Source organism: Centrocercus urophasianus, unplaced genomic scaffold (assembly GCF_019232065.1).
Source record: "Centrocercus urophasianus isolate 14NV4802_14NV808 unplaced genomic scaffold, USGS_Curo_1.0 seq_10, whole genome shotgun sequence".
NCBI classification, from domain to species: domain Eukaryota; kingdom Metazoa; phylum Chordata; class Aves; order Galliformes; family Phasianidae; genus Centrocercus; species Centrocercus urophasianus.
The window spans coordinates 57,666,702-57,687,064 of NW_024884142.1; the positions used below are offsets into that span (position 1 = coordinate 57,666,702).

The 20,363-nt window shown below is 37.5% G+C and overlaps 1 protein-coding gene across 3 annotated transcripts in view; it reads right to left on the bottom strand.

The window, feature by feature from the left end:
• GRM1 (glutamate metabotropic receptor 1) overlaps positions 1-20,363 on the bottom strand; it is a 174,662-nt gene that overhangs the window by 123,455 nt on the left and 30,844 nt on the right. For all 3 annotated transcript variants that reach the window (XM_042820232.1, XM_042820250.1, XM_042820240.1), the window contains exon 2: positions 16,689-16,938. In XM_042820232.1, coding sequence (XP_042676166.1) covers positions 16,689-16,938 — 250 coding nt within the window. The remainder of the gene's footprint in view (positions 1-16,688; positions 16,939-20,363) is intronic.

The window sequence follows — 20,363 nt, forward strand, 5'->3', positions numbered from 1 at the left end:
TGTTTTTTGAAGGGACATAAAAATGTGGATAATATGAAGAATAAGGCTGGAGAAATGATGAAAAAGAACTTGGCTGTACCGAGTACTTTGCTAACAGAAATGTATATGCTTACTAAAAAATGTTTTGATGCACATTCTCTCCTCCTTTCAAACTATCATTAGGCTTTCAGCCACAAAATATACTCTGGAAACACATAGAAAAACTGAAAGTTCAATGAACTTACCCTCAAAAAAATCCAAAAAACAAACAGTTCTTAGAACACAAGACAAGAAAGAGCTTAAAATCTTAAATATACCATATGCTGAGTAAATAAAGAAAAATGAAATACAACATATGTTCTGCTAGTCATGAAAGACAACAGATGTCAGCATTATGAGATGTGATTACATAGATATTATAGGAGAAAGGAAAATGGTAGACCAAAGTAAAATTCTGCCTTGAAAATCATAAATAAATTGCCTACTTACAACAAAAAACGTTGCCTCATTTACATGAATTCATAAATCAACTCATAAATACAATTTTGAATTACTGTGTAGTATGCATACTTAGTTATCTTTGAATGTATAAAACAATGAGCCTATATCTAAGAAAATTCATTTTATGTTATACAATGATTACAAATGTCTATCAGCTTCTGGATCAAGCTGATTTTCTGATCTTCATGACTGAAGAATGTCTAAGCTCATTTCTTGTTTCTGAATTTTCTTCCCTTCTGTGTTTTCCAGTCATCTTTAACTAACATGATTTCCCAGAACAATATCCCTCAGCATTGTATTTTAATTTTCAAAAAAAAAAGGAAAAGAATTCAGCATTATAGAAGACAACAAACATGAACTGACTGTTCTGAAAAAATAGAAATTGAATCAATTTCCCTTTAAATGTTTCAAAACTCCATCACTAGTACATCCAGTCTTTAGGGGGCCAAATACTAAGCATGAGCAGCTTCACAGCATCAGAACCTCCAGGAAGGAACCACTCTAACTTATTCAATTATAGATACTATAGTCTGAATTAATTCAAATATTGCTATCATAAGGCAAAAATTAGACCAACAGGGATACCAGCTTTGCCTGTCAACAATCTCCACAGATTTCTATTTTGCAGTGGCTGTAATCATTTCAAAACGGCTGTGAATCAACATGGTAGTATGCAGGGTGCAGGTTTATCAAGCTGTATTTTGTACAGCGAGGCTACAGAGAGAAAGACAGGCAGTTGTAACACAGGAGTCCTACATGAAGTAGAATACAAGAAGCTGAAGGAAAAAAAGTTTGTAAAGTAGAAACGAGTCAGGAAACAAGTGAAAAATAACCACACTGACAGAGTATGCAAACAGACAACACAAGAAAGTAAAACTGAATATGGAAACATTCAGGGAAATGAAAGACTGGGTATGTTGCTTAATAGCCTTTTAAAAACAAAGTTACAGAGAATAAGAACATTGCTTCTGCTTCCCTATGGACAGCCCCAGTAAGAAATGCAGGAATAGATGTGGGAAACCCACCTGGGAGAAATAATCATCTTTCTCAGAAGACTTTGTTAACCTAGAATAAGCAAAACTACACTAAAAAGTGACCTTCCAGCTCACATTTGAATCTCTAGGCCCCCTTTTCCACCAGAGGGTTGGAAGAAATGAGGTTCTTGCCTCCTCACTGAGGAAATTTCCCCCCTTCTCAGCAGATGATGCATGCAGAATGCTTCCCCACACAGAAGTTTTTCATGAAAACCTGCTTCATTCCTGTTCTGTAAACATCTTCAAACCTCCATGTCTGATACAGAAATCAGAGACTAGATTTTCTTTTGCTGAACCTTGGGCATGTTTCTTCACTAACCAGTGGAGCGCAAGCAGGGGGACATGGATGGACAACCACCCCTAGGGATCAGCTCTAATAGCTGTAGGGAGCTCGTGACTGCCATCCATGCTCAGGCACTACTGGAAAAAGGCAAATTTTAACAGAAGGACTGTGAGCCTGAGCAACTTCCTCTGGGTCCATCCTCTCTCTGATAGAGCACTGTACATATCTTGATGATTTTCTTTTGCAATGCATGTTGGCAGATACTTGCTAGGGATTTTTACTTTTTTTTTTTTTTAAGAGTTATGCACTGCGTTCTCCTCATGCATATATTTTTATGAGTATTGATGAGAGAAACCAGCAATGAAGTATTATACACTAGAGTCTACATCCTCGGGCTAATCTCAGCAGCACTACATTTTACAGAGACAGAAAACACCCTTTTGCCATCTGAGCCAAGGCACTGGATGCAGCTTTTACCCCAGAGGGTTTGGATGTCTTCTAGATAGCTTTGTCATGGATCACTGAGCTCCTTAAGGATAAAGAAAAAGCTGACCTTCACTAAGGATTTTGAAGCTGTGTCACTCTTCTGTGGGGAGCCAATGCAAATAGAAGATGATGGATTTGATGTGTCCATGGTAACCTGCACTGCTGAAGAAGTGCGTTGCAGTGTCCCACACTCCTAAGGACTTGAATCTATATGATTATGGCATGCTGCAATAGTTCACAAAGAAAAAAAAAAAAAAAAAAAATCAAAGGTTTGTATTACTATTATTATCCATGAGAAGAGAATGGAGTCTCAGACTACTGAAAATGGTGGAAGACTTTGGTATGTGGAACCATTATCAAACAGGTAGTTTTAATAATGCTTTTGAAATTCAAAGAAACTGATGAATAATACATCTGCTAGAAATTACACTTGTGGGGAGATCATAATTATTCACCAACTTGGAAAGCATGGAGGGTTAAATATTATGACAATTTATTTTGACATTCTCTAGAAGAAATAATTTCAATATTTTCAAAACAAGAACATTCAGACTTTCTATTTTGAAATAGCATATTTGTTTTGAAATTGACAACATTGTTCTGGATTTAACAAAAACATTTCAGGTTGGCAAAGAATAATTTTTCTTCCTGCTGGGAAAAGAAAACAAACTATTAAATTCATTGAAAGTTGTTTCAGCTTGTCATTACAAGCACTTCCTCCAGAATGCTTAGTTCAACCACTAAACTTTCACAAAGGGAAAGTATATCACTCCTACTGCTGTTTGACAGAACAAAACAAATCCAGAAACTAGGGATGTACAGATTTCAAAGATTATAATTCTGTGGCTTCTTTCCCTCTGACTACTATCCTTCTGCCATGGAAATTGATTTCCTATATTGTAAAACCAAGGTAAGCAGATGCAGACCACCTAGAGTACTGTACAGCCACTTCTCCCACCATACACCTGCCCCTGTCATTTACCTCCCTGTGTACTCTGTAACGATGAGACTCCATTTCCTTTAAGAGTTACATAAATCGCTACATACTTCACAGGGGGATTTCAGCTGCACTATAAGGCTCCTTCTGCTTCTCTGACTGAAAATGTCAGTTTCATTTAATTGAATCACATAGCAATTATAGTATACTACTATACTAGTATATAAATTACGCACAACATAGGATAATACAGTCCATACAACAGTGTTATATTTTTATGTCAAATTAATTTATTCTTAATGTCTCCACTACTTCAGCTTTTTAACAGACTCAGGCATTAACAATGTATGAAGCTTTTTCTAAAGGCTGCCAGGAGCAGAGCACTAGAGAATCTGGGCAAGTAATAGGAAGATACACAAAGCTCTCCTATACCTATGGAGGTATAAAAGTGATTTGGGGTTAACACAAGAAGTAAATTTTAATCTGGTAAAACAGTTGGCAGTTAAACTGTGACTCTTAGATGGTGTTGATGAGTTCTGCAGGGAAATTGCAATCTCAAAGTCATGGACTATATGGAGCTCTGGATATTACAACTGACTCAAAAATAGTTTTCTCTGACTCTGACATAAGGAAGACCTGAGATTTTTAGAAGAAGAAGAGGTAGATTGTGTTCTCCAACTCTCATTGACTCAAGCCAGGCAAAGGAGGAAGAGGCCAAGGTAGTTCTTGATCACTCTGCAGTCCCTGTTTTTGCAGCTCTGCCAGAGAAACTGAAGCTTTACTTAGTCTCCTCATACAGTCTGAAAGAAACACACCACTTTGAAATAGACACTTTCCACACTCCTAGCATAAATCCTTCCAGGGTCATCAGGACAAGTGGCACAGCTGGCTGCACTGATCCTGAACCTTCCCTCACTGAGGCAGTTGTCTTCAAGCCAACTCATAATGGAGATTTAAAGAGTGCATAAAAATGTATCCTAATTCTGCAGAAAATACCTGTTTTAAACAGATCACAGAAAAAGAACAAAAAACAAAAACCGTAATAAAAATACTAACAGAAAACCCCACTCTTCTGCTTGGTATTTGATATTTGCTATATATTCCTTCTCAAGTTATTTTTGGTTGAGATGCATGTAAGGACCAGAAAAACAGTTGTGGTCTGACGTTCCTGCTGTGCATGGCACTGTGCGCTGACCTAAAAGATTGTCCCTTTCCCATAGCATCTGTAGCCTGCAGAACCTTAGAAACAGCACAAACTTTTGTAAGATTAAACAGTCTAACAATGAAAATGAAACTCGGTAGACTCCTATTCTCTTTCCAACTAGTAAAACTTGATTTAAATTGAAATGTAAAGTACACTGAAGACATACTTTTATATTCAGACTAATGCATGGAACTCATGGACATCACTAAGCTTTTGTGTAAATAGCCTGGAAGATCCAAACAAGAATCAAGCATTAGCAAACAGGCACAACATCTGTATTTTCCATACCGAGGATGAAAATTACAAGGAATGTCAATCATCCAACTTGAAACAAATCAACCAGCCAGCAAATACTCTCAGTAAATGTTTCTTCACAGAGGAAAAAGAAATGGAAATAAAAGATCTTTCTTTGAATCGCACACGCTGAATATTCACCGCTAATAAAAATAGTCCTAGAAGACATGGACAATTTTAACAGGTGAGCACTGTTAATCAGAAAGTTATTCTCAGTTCACACTCATTTCAGTAGCACTGCTCTCCAGATGAATGCATGAAAACTGAATTCAGCCCTCAGACCTGGAGAGCTCTAGCAAGAAAAGAAGGAAGCATTCTTCTATTGAATCCTGATGGATTAAGTGTCCAGTGCTTTCTCTAATTTGGAATCATGATTGTGCTTTCATTACACAGAAGAGCAATTTACAGACACTTGGTTTCTTTCATTTGTCTAACATGTCTCAGCTGTCATCAAAATATACAAAGCATGCCTGAAACCAAAATCCTATAACTCACTGTCATCTTTCTATTTACAAATTACTGTAACTCATCCTTTCCCACTTCCACATTTTATGTGCTTTATTCCCTAAGAACGTATATTTTCTCACATTTTATTACCACCTTTTCCTCTTCCTTAGCCTAGTTTCTATGATTCTATGTTCTACAATTGCTGTTATGATTCTAATTCTTAACCCTGCTGGAATGGCAGATTGTGCAATTACTCAAGTTTATACTTTTCACCTAAGAAGTTTTCCAACAAACCTACTGGGAAATTGGAAAAAGGGAATCAGTCATATTTCAACAACAGAGCTCCAGAGAGAATTTATTTTTCTCTCTTCTATTCTCATGCTTAGCAGAGAAGCATTGCCAAGTTTCACAAAGGCTTTAAACTCTCCATTCCCATTTTGAGTTCATTTAACATACTTCATAGTCACACTGCTGAGACAAATTCATTTGAAATGCATGCAGATTAATGCATCTAATTTCATATTCTAGGTGTTTTGGTCTTGGCACTGGCCCTCACAGTGGCATTTTCAGCAGCCTGCAGTATCTCATTCGTTTACATTATATCACCTCTCATTGAGTCCTCGCATTCACTGTTTGTGCTGAAGACGATCAACTACCACCTTGCAAAACTGCCTAGTCTTCCCAATTACCCATTGCCTATCCTCTTATGTTAAAATTTTATTATATGTGTGAGACCAGATTGAAGTCAGTCACTACATAGAATTTCAGGTCTGTAAATGCAGTTGTGGTTAAAAAGGCAAAGCTCTGTCCTATATTTTTTCATAGCAACAGTGATACAAAGTCCTATCAAGAACAGCTGGAAAAAAAAAAAAAAGACTTTGGTCTTACATAGCTGCAAAGCTGCATACTCCTTTCTATTTTCTTTAAACTCCTGACTGCTCATATAGGCACAAACAAAAACAGTGCACATCAATCCTAAATTGTTATATTTCCTTAACTATGGCATTGTATGAGATTTCCAAGTAAGGATGTCTAACATAGGATATGAACAAATAGATAGGGCAGATGAGTTGTCAAATCAATTTCTTCTGCAAGTGTCACAGAATACGGGTAGGATTTTCAAGAGCAGATTTTGCTCATCTCTATTCCTGATGCAAAAAAAGAAAAAAGCTAAAACTCCTCCTGGCTTTGCAGAAAGCTATGACAACAGTGTAGAATTTTTACTTCCAAAAATAAGTCCCATAATGGTTTCGGGTGTTGAAGAGTTCAGGATTTAATTGGCAGGGAAGTCTCAAGATTCAGGCAAATGTAGTTAGGAGGAATAAGAATGGATGAAAACACAAGGAACAAAACACAGCACACAGCGAATAACCAAAGAATGTGAAGAATATAAAACAGTAAAGAGAGGCAAAGAAAAATGTATATTCAGATATTTATTAGGGGAAAAGGAGAGAAAAAAATTAGAGATTTCAGATTTCCCATCAGAAATAGCATCTTACAATGATTCAGCCTGCTGTGAGAAATCAGAAATGATAAAGCCACATTTCAGGTTGTCATTCCTGCATACGGAAGTGCTTAAATCAGACCTATTATGCAGTTTTCCTAATCCTCATGTTAACATGCAAGAGCTGATATACAGCATCTTCTTAGTGATGCGTTCATTGGATTGAAATCAAAGAATTCAGTGTTATTTTTAAGCAGAAAAATAACACAAGCTATTTCTACTAAACAACAGGAATACATTTTTCTTTTTTAACTTAATCTTGCTCTAGTTTGTAATTAGTTTAGTATTGTATCCCTTCAGTCTATTATCCAAAGAGGGACAGGAGAAAAAAAGGAACTAACACCCCCACACAATAAACACAGCTAAATCACTAGCATGGAAAATAACTGCATGAGCCCTAGGTACCAAATCTTACCCACAAATAGCACATAGTGAATTATGCATACGGTTTAAAACCAGTTGAAATAAGTGCCAGGTCAGTTATCAGACAGCAGTGAATTTGAAAGTCTTTGAAACAAAATTCTTTCCTCAATTCTCCCTCTCCAAAGCACAACTAACTGAACAAAGTCACAGATAGTAATGACTGAAGCTAAATGTGGGCAAGCGTTGGCCAGCTCAGCAGAACTGGAGTCTTTCAGTCCTGCATCAAAACAGATGGCTGCTGCTGAAGATGCAATTGTAACGTGCAAGTCAGCTTTCAATCTGAAGCAAGTTCTTGACATCATTTTTGGTCCTAAAGCAATACCATATCAGGGAAACAGAAGGGATTTGTCTTGAAAGTTTCCGCAGAAAAACAACAGACTAAGTATCACTGTGGGTCAGCTGCCTGACTACAACCCTTGCATGATCTGAAGATTCCACTTCATGTGTTCCTACCAGTGCCTCCGTTTGGACAGCTTCTGCAAGTGCTGATGTCAGGCACATTTTCCAATCTTGGAAAGATACCAAGATCTGTCCTGCAAAGCCATAAGGTTGAGGACATTCATATAAGGAAAAGGAAAAATGAACAGAAATCAGGAAGTATGTACCGTGCTGTTTATTCTACCTTCTCTTTCAGATGTATCTCTATCTGAGCACTGAAACAACACCAGAATTAAACAACAGAAATTCTAAAGTTCATGCTCAAGGTCTTCTTTTAACTACCGTGATTAAAATTACAACTGCTTCATTTCTTAACCATCTTAAAGAATCCCAGATTTACCGAGACACACTTGAAAAACATCTGGCCTCTAGCAAATTATGCAAAGATCTTTGATGTAACATTATTCTGTATCACTCACTCCCACAGAAGTACAAAATATTCTTCCAGGTGAGCAGCAACAATCCAGCTACTGATTCCTATATGTGTCTGGTAAAACATACTTCAACAAATAAACCAGCAACATCAAATTGTACAGTGTATTAACTCAGTGTTTCTAATGTCCATATTAATTCACATGCAAAATGCAAACATGGAAGTGTTGCACTTTCTCAGCACTGGAAGACTTCGCTGAAAATTTAAAGGTAAATATCTGCCTTTGCATTTTGTTGGACGTCACTAGTATAGGTAATTCTCTTCAGAATCCATCCAAAAACAACTTGGAACCAATGATTCAGGACTTATCTTTCCTTTGCTAAGCAAAAAGCATGAACTATTAAAGAATAGTTTAAGTTTTTACCGTAAGTATGGAAACAAGATTTTTTTTTCCCCCCATGAGTTTTACTATCATCAGTATTAAGTCTCACATTTTGGGCCACCCTTCAAGATAGCTGACTGCTAAGTAAACCATAGTCTTATACTTAATTCATCATCATTATCACCAAGCAGCAACCATAAAATGACTACTAATGAACTTTAAATGCAAGCTACAGGGAAACTCAAATCAAATGTGGTTCTGTTGCAATATAGTTCTACTTTTACTGAAGCTTAACATGCAATTTGATTATTTTAAAATAGACTGATGTTATTTTAGATTAGAGGATAAACAAAATGGTTGTCCATATTCTTCCTGTATCATGGAACATTTTCATCCACATTGACTGTAAAAGATATTCGCAGTTAGCAGGTGCTAGTCTGCAGTTGCTAACTGAATCATGATGCAATAAGGAATAAAACTCGGAGTGACTGACATGTGCTGAAGTTCTAGACTTCAAAATTAGGAATGGACCCTATTGCCAATCTTGATAATGCTTAGGAAATGGGCTGACACTGCTGTCTGGCACTCGCTTAACTGACAATATTTTTCCTTATCTGTCAACATCAGTTGCAGTTTGAAAGTATTTGATGATTAAAAATGAGTGATTTCTGTGTTTTAAGGAAGTTGCCTGAACTTTAATCCACACAATCTACACGACTTATTAAATACAGTCTCACACTAACTAGAGCATCAACAGTAAGAACAGTTTCATTAGTAAAAATTATTCTGAATATCTTTGACCTTAGAGGCACCTGACAGATGACTTAGTCCTCTACCTACAGTAAACGGTGTGAAAAGCAAACCTGTTGTTGCTTAAATGACTGTCTTCCTATTTGCCGGCATCCCGCTTGTCTAGTTTTATTTGCTTTAGGCTTTCTAACCACTAGTAGTTTTCTGACTCAGACTGCAGTCCAAATAAAATGAGCACATTGCAATCCAGTGGTTTGGATTCCATTATATTTGTTTTGCTATGCTGGACTACTACCAGTTTTCTGAACATCATATCTCAGCTCACGGCAAGTTGCCAAAAACACCAGCACGAGCAACACTATTGTATCTACTATTTTTGCCAGACTTATAAGGTCCAGATCTATCCCTAGACAAGCTAGACTAGCACAAGACAGTTTTTTTTTCCCATTGCCAGCATACTGTTGGACATTACTTCTCTCCAATCACCTCCTTAAAAAACGCTAGTTATATTTTTTGCCCCCGCAAAACTCCTCAAATCTTTTGGGAGGAGTAGATATTCTAAGTTCATTTTTCATGAACTTCGGGCAGCCCTTGTCATAAAAAAAAAAAAAAAAAAAAAAAAAAAAAAAAAAAAAAAGGATACTGCCTTGGAATACAGCATACTTCTAGCTACCCTAACTTTTAACAGTGTTAACATGCTTAGATGGTGGTCATCACTGTGAAAAACTTCCTGATCCAGAACAATATAATCGCAACCACTCTGTAAGTAATGTCTAAGTCACTTGCACCAGAGATTCTCCTGGAAGGAAGGAACAGCCTTCTTAGCCAGATAACAAAAGTGATACTGGTGATATTTTGTAATATTTGTTATTTCAGAACTGAGTGAAATAGAGAGCTATCCATCATCACACTTTTGGCAGTACAGCGCCAGGTAGACTGTGGTGGTTTAGCCTTGGCCAGCAGTTAAATACTCACCTGCAGCCACTTGCCAACTCTCTCTCTCCTTTTCGGGGTAGAAAATAGGATAAAATAATCTCCTGGTATGAGATAAATTCAGGGAGGCTGCTTAACGGTTATCATCACAGGAAAAACATAATAAACATAGCAAATCAATTCAATTTATTGCCAGTTTAAATAGATCTGGATAGTGGGAAACAAAGATAGCAGCTAAAACACGTTACTTGGTGATTGTCTATTTCCATCAATAATTTACACAGCTATCTCTGAGGGGATATCTTTTCATCACTCCCTAAGATCCACTTCCAAAACTGTTGATTATTGTCTCTTAACTAATTTATTTTTTAATTCCCTGTCCCATAGTGAGGGATACCAGCTTTCCTAACTATTTTCTTAATTCCTGATGGTCATCCCCAGTGTCTTAGCATCAGTGCAACCAAGCTGAAAGTCATTCATCTGCGTGGCAAAAGTAATGTTTCCATGTACCTTAAAGTTAATTCAGGGTTAGGGACCAGGTGATTTCTCACTGTTAGATGGCTTCTGTCATTTTCTCTTCTCACTTTCTTGCTAAAGGACAAGCTTCCTAATTATACACTCCCTCCTTTTCCTTCCCTGATGGATAGTATGGACCTATTAATCTCTGCTTCCAGTTTTCCTATTGACTACTGGAGCAATTGATGTAGGTAGGGTTTGGGTCTATATCTTAACAGTGGCACCCTCAGATGTTGGAGCCCTTCTTCTCTGTTCCTGTGATGGAGCTGAAAGATGACTCAACAAGAACAAATCAAGCCCTAACTAAGTGCTTTGAATTACTATGTCTCAGTGGGCTATCCAAGGCATCCTTGTGACAACAGTGCCCCAATTCAATGGGATTACATGTCTGCTCAGACATACAGCTGCATCCTATCAGTGGTAGTGACTGCCCCAGGCACTTGCTCAAATCTACCTACCTTGACATCCAGGTATTGACTGCCTCAGGGCACATTTCTCTTCTGACTCACCAACAAGTTGTTTACTTTAAAATCAGGTCAATGAAATCAGATTTCATACACTCAAGAAAAAGCCAACAGAAGTCAGATAACGAAGCCAAAGAGCTTGCATAAGGATGCACAAAAACCTTGTGAGCTCATGCAACAAAGCTAAGATGCCACTGCCAGAGGCAAAGAGGAAGGTGTAATCCCTCATTCTCTCCACATTATACCTCAGCCAGCAAAGGAATATCATCTGCCAGGGACATACGCCAACCCAAGTACATGGCCATTGTTTTTATCGAAATGCTCACAGGCACAATGAAATAGAATGATAAGCAGCACAGAAAAGATCCAAAAGCAGCTGTTGACAAGCCCTACATCTAATACACAGTAAATCAAGCAAGCTCTGTGACCAGAAGAGAAGTATGGCCATAAACGATAGCTACAGTGTACTCACATCCAAACTGCTGTTTTCTCAGGCCACACCTTTGGCATAAAAAAATGACCCAGACCAATAGACAAATATTCAGCAATTCTAAATCACTTTGCCAACAAGACAGAGAGAAAATGAGAGGAGAGAAACTTGTGAATAAAAATAATGAGTTTAAGAGGGAAAGTATAAACTGCACGTATAAGCAAAGCAAAAAGAGGAATTAATTTCTCCCCATAGACAGGGAGACCTCCAGCCACTTCCTGAAAAGCAGGATCTCTCAGCACATGTAATAATTCCTTCAGAAAACTAGCACCATAACCATGTTCTTCCCCCCCCCCATTATCTTTTTGCTGCACTTTTATCACTGAACACATCACATGAAATAAAACATCCCTTTGATCAGTTTGGGAGGGAGAAATCTTTGATACTGCGTAAGCACTGTTCAGCAACATCCAAAACATTTGTGTTGTGTTATCAAAACAGTTTTAGCCAAAAATGTAGAGTATGGCACCATAAAGGCTCCATCCCCACTAGTTCCAACAATGTAGCAATGATAGCATTGTTGCAAAGTCCTAGACTGTAGCAAGTGAAGATACGCTCAAATGTGGCAGCCATGGGAACAGAAATCAATAAAATAATCTGCTTAACCATGGAAGGCCTCAAGTAGGCAGGGATCCCCAGCAAGATGCCCTCATCTCGACTGCCAATCCTTAAATACAGTCTGGGAGGGGGTGGATCATGGCTCCACGCCTTCCGGTCACTCAGGTGCACTGTATGTACTTGAGATCCCCTGGGTTGACCCTGCCCTCCCACCAGGTGCTCAATCACTGCTTCAAGCCATGACTTAGCATTTGTGCTACATACAGTATGTCCATAAGTGATATCTGATTGTATAATCAATGAATATACAAATGTAATAATTACAAAATATACAAGAGAGTTTGTCTAAACAGGTTATTACACCAAAAAGAACAGATAGAGGGCTTACCCTTGTCCTGGGCTCACTAGAAAACTCCAAAAGGAGAGATCTCCAGAAAGAGATCCTTCCCTACTGGTAGTCAGCTCTTAAATGGGTCTAGGAGAGGTGGAGCCAGACTCCACCCATTCCAGCAGCACAGGTGAATTGTCTTCACCTGTGCTCCCATGGCTGATTCATTGCTTGCCTCAGGTGAGCTGATAGATTACATTTTTTCAGAGGATGCATATGCTTGCCCAAGAAACCAGAAAAAAAATATTTTTCCTAGTTGTCTCTGTCTTTTATGAAATACAGAAACCAAATTTATTTACCATTTATCTCCACTTATACATCCTAAGATAGATTTTCCTTAGTCACTAGTGCCATGTGACCATAAAACTTATTTTTCCCTGCTAAACATGAATATTTCAAATATTTCAGAAAGTGTGAAGTTTAATGTCAAAAACACCATTATTAATATTGGAGGGTAGTCAAACAAAATATCTGCACACTATGCACCTTGAAACCTTCATCACTCTGTGCTAAAAGAGCTTTATTAGGTAGGAAAAAAAGTTGATTTGTCCCTCTGAAAACATACTAGGTTGACAGCAGTGACACCAGTTGCATCTTCTCTGTCTAGCATCCAAATTTTCCACCACTCTACCAAAACATAGAATTCATGGTTAGGCAACAGTCTACAGAGCAATACTAATGAAGACCATAACACATTAGAAAGCCTATAGAAGTGAAACAGTACTTATTCCACTACCAGATGTTACACTGAAAAGTAGAACATACATTAGTGTATCTGTTCTCTCTGTAAATTCTGTAAATATTCTGTAAATATATGATCCTCATATTTACAAACTATTTCGTGTAGGAATTTAAGAAATTTTCAAACCACAGAAGTGAGTTCTCATATCCAAAAGTTTATATATCATGACAATTCTCTACTGATCTCAGAGTAACCTCTTAATCTTCAGGGATTTGTCTGAATCTTTCATTTGCTTTGCACAACCCTCACAAATGCCGACAAGTAAGTTGCATGCCTTGACACATCATTTCAGAAGCCATACAGAAGTTCGATCCATCTTGCAAGATTCTCACAAAACCTAATTTATGCTTATTAAGTAGTATAAAACCTAGTAGCCTGTGTTAACATAATTAGAAGCATGATGCTAAACATCTTTCTACATAGTCACTTTACAAAACTAATCATTGTTAAAAGAGCTATCGCCTGAATTTCCTTAAGAGTGCGCCTTATTCTCTTAGTACACTTTTTGCCCTTGGTTACTCTAATACTATTACAATCACTGGTTTTAAACAAAGCCATTCTGATTTTCTCTTTTTCCATTAGATTATTAGTTTAGTTTTTAATTGCTTTTATTTAGATGATCAGTGTTTTGTTGCTTTTAAAGCTTCATGATCCTTAATTTTATATTTTGTTTTTTTCTTACTGGAATCTCCACTACATTTGGACACTGTATCAATTTCAGAATCCTTTGCTACTTTCCCTGAGGCAAGATTATAACCTTTTCACCTGTCCTATCCCACACTAGCTTCCTCCAGAAACAGGAATTGATCTTCTCACTAACATTACAGATTCTTACTTCCAGTAGCAAAGTAGATTAAATTTCTTGTCAGATCTTCAATCTGAGTTTGGGAACACTTGCTTATGTATGGCACAAATAGGATCCTGACTCCATGCCTGAGAATGAACAGCTCATTCTGGAGAAGTCTCCACAGTGTAGCAATCTAGTCTTGGCTCAGTGCAATCCTCGATAATTCCCATTGTATGATTCCCAAATTAAACTGAAGTCAGATTTTTCTCACAGCTCTCCTTTATGTTATATTTAGTTGAGCTAGGCTAGTGCTGGTCTGCTTTGATCTATAGCAATATTGAAGAATTCACAGGAAAACACTATTTAGCCAGGTGTCCTTTTTGCAAAGGCTTCTTCTTTCCAGTGAGTCAGAGAAAACTGTGGAGTTGATACAGCACAGCTGATAATAAACCTGTGAGTAAATTAAAGGCTTTGTTTAGGCCCACTATTGCAAAAAAAATCTTAATTTCACATTCAGTCCCACTTCCGTCAATAAGAAGAATGCTCTTTAAAGGCTTTTGGGCTTTTTTGCTTAGTTAGAAACTTAAATAAAAGTGACTGAACAGCATGTCAGAGCAATGTTAATGCATGCTTCAGCTCCTGTTTGTATACAGATGACCAAATTCATAGCATTGCAGTTTCACTGCAACTTGTGAATAAGTTTGCTAGATTTGCCATTTTTTAAAATCACTTAAGACAATTCAAATAATTTTTTTTTTCCTTTTAGTTCTACATGCACTTTAAAACATGTGCAAGTCCTATAATATTTTTTTAATTCAGCCAGCTATTGGGCACAACCCAGTCTACAGCAACAGTCAATGTTTTATAACCAGATCACCCCACCCATCCCCAAAAATGGTTCACTCATACTCAATCACCAGCATAAAATAAGAATGCATGGAAACCTGCCTGAAAAATGCACTGTGATTTCCAAAGAAATTCAGTCATTAACATTTTATAGTTGAGAGATCCTGACAAGTTCAGAATAATGCTGTTGGGCAAACTCTGAGCAATCAAAACAGTATCATAATATATGGTGTAAAGGCTTAAAGTCAAACTTTGAAGATAAAGTGTTTTACATATTATCCATGGATAAGAGAATCAAATAAATAGCCTAATAAGAAACTAAGATTTATACTACAGATGTTTTGGTGCTTTCTGTACAAGACTCATTTCCTTTAGCTCTTTGCATGGCCAGTTATCAGAGGAAGTACTGAAATCAGGTGAGTAATAAGACACTACTACAAAGCAGTAATACATTAATGCAATATACTGCCTAAAGCTACCAGGATATTTACAAAATGACCAGAGATGCTGTGATCCAAACTAATTTTATTATAGATGACTTTTTCAATTCACTGGAAAAAAAGAACCCAACATACGAAGAATGAAATGATGTATTATTTGTTTCAAATGATGTATAGTGAATGTGACAGATGAAAGGTATATGCACAGTTCTAAAATAGAGCATGATTTTCAGTACTTTGTTTCATTTTAATATCAATGGCTTCCAAATGTGCCATATCTTGTCTACACATACTTCTAGAAAGAAATGCAGCCTCTGCTCCAAGTTAATTGTCATCAAATATTACCAACAAAAAAAAGTAGTGATGGAAAGAGAATCATTGATTGTCATAGGAAGATTACTTAGGCAAAGTAAGTTGTACAAACTGCGGGCTTTGAGGGATGCAGACAGGAAAATACTAATATTGCATCACAGAGCTAAAGTGAGCATTCCAGACACAGCCCTGACAGAAAAGCTATAGGGAGAGAAAGGAACAAAAAGTTTTATAGATAAGAACAAACACAGAATAAAAAGAAAACAAAAGCAAAGTAGGTAAGGAGATGACTCTCCAAGGCCTTAAAGGAATTATGTTTAAACAATAGATTAGAGAGAAACAGAATAGGGAGAATAAAACAGCCATTATCAATCTAACAGGCAAGATAGAAAATGTCATCCTTCATCATCAGAACAAGATTCATTGAAATGGAAAACCAAACATAAACACACTAAAAATCAAGGTTAAATATAAGAAGCCTCAAAATAAGAACCATCAAAAAGGAATGAGGATAGATCACATCCTTAGTTCAGTGAACATCTAAAAAAAAAATCTAAAATTCTAGATGAAATAAGTCTATCTTTTCAATACATAGTAGCACTGTTTATTCCAGTAACATAAGTGCACACATATATACTGACTTGGCTGGCTGCAAGTTTGATGCTTAAAATTCTGTGCAATAATGTCCTAGCTCTCAATAGCAAAGATAAGAATAAAGTGTAAAATCAAGAATCACAAGACTGACAACAGTTCAAGCAATCTAAACCATTTGATAATTTACAGTTTCAAATTATCAGGGAACATTCAATCTCTCCTTAGTAGTGTCATGTGCCACACTTCCAGATCACATTCTGAAATCAAGATTCTTCATTCTATTTTTTTTCTCTAAAAATATGTGTATGAAATACTCCTCTAGAGTACATAAAAACACAAAAACACTGATGTCATATCGGTAAAAAAAACAGGCAATAATTAACACTAACTTCAGCAAAAGATAACACTACCAATTAAATTGTCACATAACTTCTTATTTTCTCTACCATCTTCTCACTTCTTTTCATTCATTAGAAAAGTGAATACTGAAATGATGGGTAGCCTGAATCACACCGTTCTGAAGCGAAAGGACTGCTTTCAGGATTGGAAGAAGGGATGCAATGAAATCCACTTACAGCCTTACCTTCCAATTAGCAGGAACTCCCCAAGCACTCCCAGACGTCTCATGGCAATGAGGATCCCCCTCACCGTCATGCCCTCACAGAAGCAAACCACCACTCTAGCCTTGGGTAATCTTTCTCGCAGCTTGCGGAGCAGGCGATCAAAGCTCTTCTCCCCAGCATTGCTATAGATCTTGTCAGAATGAGCAATGCAGAGACCCTCTTGGGCAGCCAGCTCTTTGAAGGCCTCCATTCCGCTTTCCCCATAATTTCCTGTTTTAAAAGGAAAAAAAAAAAAAAAAAAAAAAACCAGTTGACATTATATAATGCATTTGACCAATTAAGAAAGAGAGGGTAGTATGGCGAGAAAGGAATAGTTTTCCTCAGAACTTAGCTAGTATCTGCAGAAAGAACGAAAGAGTCTCAAAGTAATCATATTCAGTGGAGCAATAAAATAACTGTATTTCTAGATCCTAACTGACCTGGGGGCTGCAGATTTTTTTCCTTACAATGATTTACCAGTGAGTATCAAAGGCAAACAAGGTAGAGAAGTAGAAAGAGGGGCAAAGACAGCTCAGACAGTAGTTTTATTAGTTCCAAGTTTTATTAACAGTTCTTCGGTAATTATCACAGTTGTTCTATTCTAGAAAGACAGTTAGAGAAAAAGAAGATTTCATTCTAAGCTGTTCTGTAACCCACACTGTCCCTGTTAGTAAAATTACGGAACGGATCATCATCTCACAGAACGGTTTAGATTGGAGGGGACTTTAGGGATCGTCCCGTTCCAACCCCTTGCCACGTGCAGGGCTGCCACCCACCAGATCAGGCTGCCCAGGGCCCCATCCAGCCTGGCCATGAATAACTCCAGGTTTGGGGCATCCACAGCCTCTCTGGGTTGTCTGTTCCTACGCTTCATCACCTTCTGACGAAAGAATTTCTTCATAACATCTAACCTAAATCTCCTTTCTTTTAGTTTCAGATCACTCCCCCTTGCCCTATCACTTTCAGACTGTGTAAAAAGTCAGTGCCTCTCTTGGTAAGCTCCCTACAGGTACTGGAAGGCCACAGTGAGGTCTTAATGAAGCCTTCTCTTCCCAAAACTAAAGCAGTCCAACACACTCCACTTTTCTTCTTAGGAGAGGTGCTCCAGCCCTTTGTTAATTTCTATGGCTCTCCTCTGGACCTGCTCCAACAGCTCCACATACTTCCCGTACTGAGGGTCCCAGGCTTGGACACAGGACTTCAGATGGGGCCTCACAAAGGCAGAGTAGAAAGGGACAATCATCTCCCTCTCTATACTGATCACCCCTCTTTTGATGCACAAAAGTGAATGAAAGATTAATGTTAACTTAAAATGTCCTAGTCTGATAGAATTTTAAAAGCCACGTGCAATAACCTGACCAAGCAGTGTTAAGGAGAGTCAAAATTTAGGTCTGATGTTTCTCTTGGAATAGACTTTATCTGCAAGACCTTCCAAAATTTCTCTTCCTAATAGAGAAATATTTGAACTTTATGGTTCAGACAATATCAAATCTGATTCTAAATTTTGTTTTGTATTCATACATTTTGGAAGCTCTATAGCAGCTCTGTAAAACTCAAATTGCCTTCAGCTGAGTGCAATCTTAGATTTTCTTTGAATATTTTATATATGCCACGAGCACAAGATTTGTGATGCCTATCAATCAAGCAAGAGGAACAGATGGATTACAATAAATTGTCTATTAAGAGTAACAAGAAATTATACAAAAAAAGAGAAGCATAAATTTTATGCTATCCAGATCCATAGTACATTTACTAAATTTCTTGAGAGAGTAACATCAGGTATGTAGAGTATTTCTAGACACAGCCCTTTTCAAACCTGGGGTAGCTGAAGAGATGCAACTCTCCTCTTTGTAGAGACATTTTCAAATGGCAAATTGGAATGAGGAAAACTCCTAAACCAGCCTAAATTCCTTAAACAAAAAAAAAAAAAAAAAAAAAAACAACAACTCAAAAGGCACAGCAACCAGGAAAAAAAAAAAAAAATAAAAAAAAAAAAAAAAATCAGCAAGAAACTGTTCAGGCATTCTTTTAAAAATCAAGAAAATAAGTGCATTTTTCCAGATATCTTCATCACTTGCAGCAAACAAGACAAACTGCAGTTTCATGTAGTCATACTCATGACGTAGAGCCAAACCTTCCACACTTGATGTCAAAAACCCCTCAAGTTCCACAGCCTTTTGCACTTAACTGTCCTAGTTTCTTACAAATTTGCAGCACAGCAATATGGCCTCTTTTCCAATCTGTTACTCAATGACAGATACAGCAAGCAAATCAGTCTGCTCTGCTGCCTGTCAACCAGACGTACTCTAGAACAGGAGCAAGGCCCTGGCTCTGCGTGAGTGTGCGGAAAGGACTGGAAGAGCCGTGCCCAGTGGGAATGTATCAAGCAGCCCCATACTGCCAGGCCCCACCCCATGATCTCACACTTGTGTTAATGCTTCATGTACGGTTTGCTGCTGCAGAAGCTCAGAGGAGAAGCTGTAAATTTGCATTTAAGTGTAATACATAGCTCACCGTCACTGAGGGATTTTCTCCTGGACCTGAGGCTGGACAATTTGAACCACAGCACTTTTAATACCCATCTTAGGTCACAATCTGCAGCAGGACAGCCTTGTTGCTGACTTGCCATAAGCAAGCACTCCATGGTTCAGAAAGAAATTGGAATATATTTTCCAGCTTCACATGGAACCTTATGCAACACGTAGACTCACTGAAAATCAATAGGATTCATCCTGAACTAACATCTTACCTCAAAGGAGCCCCTGGAGTGAGTTGTCTTAGATGTTTTGGAATTGCACATTAAAAATAAATATAGTATGCTTTCCACCTGAATTAATATCATCCTAAATATACGGTTAGGAAGGGAATTTTTCATATATTACAATCAACACAATCTGCTGTAACTGAAGTAAATTATTAAAAAAGAAATCTCCTTGCAATGCTTTTTCCCAGATTTAATATAGATGGAATTAAAATTACTTCAAACCTGCAGCCACACCTGTTTTAGAAGTAAAAAAGCCCACCAAAACTAAGCTAAGAGAAAGTTGGATTGTTGCCTATAAATTCAATAAAAGCAATTAAGAGCCTAGCAGGTATAAAAGCTAATTAAAATCAAGAACAACATTAACAGATCAAATAAGCAAAGAAAAAAAAAAAACAAAATTTGAGGCTGAAAATGAAAACTTTCTAACCCTTATATGAAGTAGTGAAGCAGCTTTCCAAAAGCAGTACAAGAAAAGAAATCTTATTTTAGAATGGAGGTGGGTAAGCTCACAAGAGCATTATATAACGTAGATGTCTGCAGCAGCCAGAGATGAGACATGATGACCCAGGAGGTCCCTTCAAAGCCTATTTCCTGCAATCCCAAAGCAAAACAGTACTCGGCATACCTTCTTCTCCCCCAGCAGAAAAGATTAGGAGAAAAACAGGCACATGACAGATAGGAGATACACTGATCAGTGCACTCAGCTACTGGAGTAAGCACTGTGTAAGGACATATATAAAATAGAAATCACTAATTCTGTGTGACAGCTAAGAACACATCCATCTGTACCATCTTGCTAGGTATATCCACATCAATCAACACATACAACAGCTGAGAGGGGAAACAGGTAATGAAAGTAATCTGCATAAAATGAAAGGCAGTGAAAAATTAC